This window comes from Alosa pseudoharengus, unplaced genomic scaffold, assembly GCF_046254945.1.
Source record: "Alosa pseudoharengus isolate Yale_2024_CS ecotype anadromous, Long Island Sound unplaced genomic scaffold, YU_APseudo_1.1 YU_APseudo_1.1_scf_23, whole genome shotgun sequence".
Lineage (NCBI taxonomy): Eukaryota > Metazoa > Chordata > Actinopteri > Clupeiformes > Clupeidae > Alosa > Alosa pseudoharengus.
The window spans coordinates 8,673,511-8,678,702 of NW_027468685.1; the positions used below are offsets into that span (position 1 = coordinate 8,673,511).

The 5,192-nt window shown below is 41.7% G+C and overlaps 1 protein-coding gene across 1 annotated transcript; it reads left to right on the forward strand.

Moving 5' to 3' along the window:
* Positions 1-3,106: 3,106 nt before the first annotated feature.
* LOC143140082 (uncharacterized) lies at positions 3,107-4,744 on the forward strand. The gene is made up of 4 exons (XM_076300906.1): positions 3,107-3,149; positions 3,284-3,339; positions 3,479-3,629; positions 3,831-4,744. Exons 2-4 carry the CDS (start codon positions 3,300-3,302, stop codon positions 4,408-4,410), a joined length of 771 nt encoding a protein of 256 aa, XP_076157021.1. The 5' UTR covers positions 3,107-3,149; positions 3,284-3,299; the 3' UTR covers positions 4,411-4,744.
* The last annotated feature ends 448 nt before the right edge of the window (positions 4,745-5,192 follow it).

The following is a 5,192-nucleotide window of genomic DNA, read 5'->3' on the forward strand; positions in this document are numbered from 1 at the left end:
GTAATTCAATGAAAAGTAAAGAAAAATCCGCACACTCAAGTCTTTGCAAACAGGTTTTTATTCTTTGTGCAAGCTTGTACAAAGAGTAAAAACCTGTTTGCAAAGACTTGAGTGTGCGGATTTTTCTTTACTTTTCAGTTGAGAAAGTAATAAAAGTACACAAATAAATGTCCATGCTTCATAAAAAGGGGGAAAAGTCACATTCCTCATTAAGGCCAGGGAAAGAGGTTGCCTTAAGTTTACTGATCCAGAAAGTTTCTCTTTTTAGAAGGGTCCTTAGATGATCTCCACCTCTCACGGGTTTGGGGACAACCTCGATCACCATCACTTTGAGGGAAGACGCAGAGGGATGACCTGCCTGCTGGTAATGGACCGCCATGGGGTAAGCAGGATTTCTTGTCCTTATGGCGTACTTATGTTCTGCAACTCTGTCCTTCAGCCTTCTTTTCGTCCTGCCGATGTAGAAGCAGCCACACTCACACTCGAGTCTATAGACTACAAAGGTAGTGTTACAGTTGGCAAAGGCATTAACAGTAAAGCTTTTACTGGAAAACACATCCACAAAAGTAGCACAAAAGTTTACTACATTACCACAATGGTTGCAGTTCTCACATCTGTGATTCCCTTTCAGTTTACGTAGCCAATGTTTTTTCTTTTCAACTTTAAAACAACTGTCTTGGGTTTCCGTCTTTTAATGAGTAGGTCACTCCTATTACATTGGTTGGCCCTCCTTTGGGCCTGTTGAACAACCTCTGTCTTGTACCCCCTTTCCTCCAAACGTTTAGTCATCTCCACAGATTTAGATGGAAAGTCATCTTGTGTGTCACAGATCCTCTTGAGACGAAGGAACTGGCCATAGGGAATGTTATTTATCAGATGTGGTGAATGAAAGCTGTCAGCTCTCAGGACAGTGTTGCGATCTGTGTTTTTTCTGAAGATAGATGAGTGCAAATCTCCATTTACCTCTTTACTAATTAATAAATCCAAAAATGAGATTTCTCTTTGACTGTATTCTAATGTCATTCGTATGTTAGGATTAATAGAGTTTACATATTTTTGAAACTCCAGAAGGCTGGGTTCAGTACCTTTAAAGCAAAAAAACACATGATCAATGTAGCGACAATAGAAGATCAAGTTCTCAAGGAAGGGGTTGCATAGGTTGTAAATGTATTCCTTCTCCCAAAGGAGTGTGTTTAAGAACCACACTGTTTTTTTCACAGTGGCTCAAAATCTGTCCATGAGTGCACCCGTTTATTAACCCCAGTGCCCAAAGGAATTAAAAGCAGTCAACTGTTGCTGCAGACAAGGTTTTCTTTCTAGTTCACCTGAATCCACAGTTATGTGACTAGGCTTTGACGGGGTGATCTGACCTTGGATTTGAAGGACCTTAGCAGAAATGTGCATTTGGATGTGATGCAGAGAGAGAGGTGTATCTGTCCAGAGTGGTGCAGACCAGTTAATCAGTTAAACATCCAGTGGTAGGAGGACCAGATTTTATTTCAGTGATTTTAGGGGACTAATGCTCATCCTTTTCTTGGGTTCATCCTTTAACCCTATCAGCTAGAGATGGGCTGCTTTCCATCATTTCTATGCCCTCGGGTAGTCCGACACATATACCTGATGAAATGCATCTCAATTCTAAGGCTTTATCAGGCCAAAGCGCAACATCACAGCATCCCATATTTACTCAATAGCAAACAGCTCATCATAGCCAAAGAGGCCAATATGTTGAGTGATTCACACAACGTGTCACATTTACATGTCCACGTCAATGCACAGGTATTTTTATGACTGCTATGTGATCACTGCTATGGGTGATTATGTGCATATGCTGAATGCATAGCAAAGTACAGCATATATGCCACATATGCTGAACTTAATATACCTCTCCTTATCAGCTGCTCTTTCACCTACTGTGGTTGTGAGACAGCATTGCTCACATAAAGAATCCATAGATTATCTGTTTGATGACCTGGGCAGGAATGTCTATGTGACCCTTCCCCTCTAGTCTACTGTATATCCGACATTTTCAGTGAATGAAATGCCTGTATGAGTGTGGACTTTTGTGTTTGTGATAAGCAAACTGCGTAGATAATGAAAATGAATGAGTGCGCTGCGCCTAACAGACTCAGCGATAGAATCATATGCTGTTTGTTTTAGCATGAATAACCGATAGCAAAACTCAGTCCACTGTTTCCTGAAAGGTAAGTTAGACTGCAAAACTTTGGCTCTCAGGAATAAAAAAAAGCTCAAAAGTTAATAATCACATCACTGCAAAAAAAGACCCAATAAAAGATAATTCTTACATTTATCATTTCAATCCTGTGTTTACCATGAGATTATTGTTGAGGGCTACAATGCCAATATGGACAGATAATCCCTGAAATATCTTACAATGTATAACACACAAGCAGTGTTTTTGTTCTTTAACCATGATGGATGGATGATGTAGAGATATTGTCTCATATTACATACATTCATTTCATGTCATGTATATTACATTCATTCATTTAGCAGACACTTTTGTTCAAAGCGACTTACATACATTAGGCCTATGTCAATTACTTTACAAGGGCCATTGTCCCTGAAGTGACTCGCGGTTACAGTAAATGCCTTGCTCAAGGGCACAACAGCGGAAGCCGGGTATCAAACCCACAATTTTTCAGGCTACTGCATCAAAGATCCTTGATTACCTCCGCTTCAACCCTCTCTGACTGCATGCTAGCGCAGCTCCTTAGCCGCTACGCTACCACAGCCTGGCCCATATAGGCTATGTGAAGCTCTACTAACGGCATTTCTTACATTTTTGCCTTTTACTTCAGATCATAACAATGCTGTCAATGGGCTGCTAATTCATCTGGTTTTTGAAGGTCACTGTCCCCTGAATATTCTCTGACACCTTTGTCTCCAGAGTGCAAACATGCCTGTGATGTGGAATGTGTGACTAGACAGACCATAAAAGAAGGGGACTGTGCTCTGATAACACAGCAGTGTCACCACATGCATTGACAGAAGGGCATCCAACCGTGGACTTTGCAGCCTTCATCATAGTACTCTGATATGCATATATACTGCGTTAGTATCAGCTACTGGGCACTCACTCCAGCTCACTCTGAGAAAGAACCTAGGGAACAAGCTCACTGTTACAGGTAAGGGACCAGATGCACTGTTATATTAGCCTAATCAACAATATTTGTTTCATTTTAGCACGCCTTTTGCTGTGTATGATGTAATCATCTGCAATTGTTTTACTAACAGAACATATCATTTGGTACCATTTTAGAAGCTAAGGAGGAATCATGAAGGCTTTCCTGATTGTTGCATTTGCTGTTGTTTCTGGTAAGGTAGATTTTCTAAGGTTTTTTAAACATAAAATAACACCAACTGATATGTGTTTTCGTGAGCTTAAAATGAGATAATGAATCTATTGCTTATTGGACAAAAGCATATCCATAACCATAACCATATTGTTCTACAGGTTGCCATGCCAACCTTATGTGGCAGGACCAACCCATGCCCAATATGGACATGGTGAAAAATGCATTCTGGGATTATGTTGCCAAGGCGACACTCACTACTGAGGAAGCCTTGCAGAAGATCAGGCAGTCTGAACTGGGCCAAGAAATAAAGTGAGTGACACCTGTCATGTCTTTTATCTCTTAGGCCTAGTTTGTTTTAAATACATTGCACTTTTAGCTGTGTACTTCATTTGTCTACACTATGCAGTTCAAATGCAAGTTCACAATCACATCCACTTAATTCAAATGAGTTTCAGCAAAAGTATGTTGTTTTCAAGAGCTACTTTAAACGTTGTGTCTTTCTCTCTGCAGTGCCAGAATTGCTGAAAGTGCTGGTGCTGTTGACCAGTACACTGTAGCTATTAGCAGTCAGGTGACACCTCTGACTCAGGACCTGCTGGCGAAGCTATCCCATGAGGCCGAGCAGCTGAGGGCCCGTGTGGAGAAGGACCTGAGCGCCATGAAGACCCATCTGGAGCCCTACACTGAGGAGCTGAGACTGGACCTCCATCAGCAGGTGGAGGACCTGAAGAGGGATGTGACCCCCTACGCTGAGGCCCTGGACTCTGAGGCCCTGAAGGCCACCCTGCAGCAGAAGACTGAGGAGCTGAGGGGGAGCCTGGAGAAGAGCCTGGCTGAGTTGCAGTCCCAGCTGGGCCCCCATACTGATGAGCTGAAGAAAAGGGTGGACCAGCACCTGCAGGACTTCCAGAAGAGCGTCGCTCCCCTGGCCCACAGCATCCAAATGCAGCTGGTTCAGAAGAGCCAGGAGCTCCAGCAGAGTGTGGCTCCCTACGCAGAGGAGCTGAAGGGGAAGCTGGATCCCTTAGCGCAGGACCTGAAGAGCCAGCTCAGCACTCTGTGGGAATCCTTCACCAAGAACCGCCAGTAAGAACAGTCTCCCAGATCTGACCATTGTCAATGAACAGTTAATTTATTCTAAAAGAGATTCACTGGCTCAAATTTGACCAACTATACCTATCAGATGTCTTTATTGCTCGTCCACTCAAACTTGGAATGGAATGGAATAAAATGTTTTCTCACTGTGGAAGTCAGTGATTTGGATAATGAGAATTCAAGACATAATTAAATGGGTGTATGTGCTATAAACAGGAAAATATGTATGTGCATTATCCATTTGTGATACATGGCACTCACTGAGAGTATTTATTTTTCATATTGTTGTTTGATGTAAACTAAATTAAATAAACAATATTTATATCATACCCTAGTTTTGTTTTCTCATACTTGCTTAATATTCTAAAGAGCAAGGTGATATGTTTATAGAACAAGGACATTTCCCCAATGATCTCAAGATTGCCAGAGTGATTCCACTTTACAAGAAAGGGAGTAAACTAGACCATGGAAACTATAGACCTGTTTCTATTCTGTGTAGTCTGTCAAAGAAAATTGAAAGGATCATTTTCGCACAGATTAAGTATCTAGTATCACACAATCTATATGAATTCCAGTCTGGCTTTCGTAAATCACACTCCACTGACATCCGTTTACTGTATCTAACCGACTACATCAGGAGGGAAGTAAAGAAAGGTCATTTTTGTGGTATGGTCATGCTAGACCTACAGAAGGCCTTTGATACCGTTGACCATGGCAAATTAAAAGCCATTGGTTTTAATGACTTAGCAGTCAGATGGGTGAGTTCTTATCTGAAGG

What these genes read in the sequence shown, in the direction of transcription:
- LOC143140082 (XM_076300906.1), top strand. Translation starts at nt 3,300, where the DNA reads ATGAAGGCTTTCCTGATTGTTGCATTTGCTGTTGTTTCTG. An exon ending in TGCATTTGCTGTTGTTTCTG is followed by an intron (nt 3,340 to 3,478) that starts GTAAGGTAGATT and finishes ATTGTTCTACAG; the next exon opens with GTTGCCATGCCAACCTTATG. An exon ending in GAACTGGGCCAAGAAATAAA is followed by an intron (nt 3,630 to 3,830) that starts GTGAGTGACACC and finishes TTCTCTCTGCAG; the next exon opens with TGCCAGAATTGCTGAAAGTG.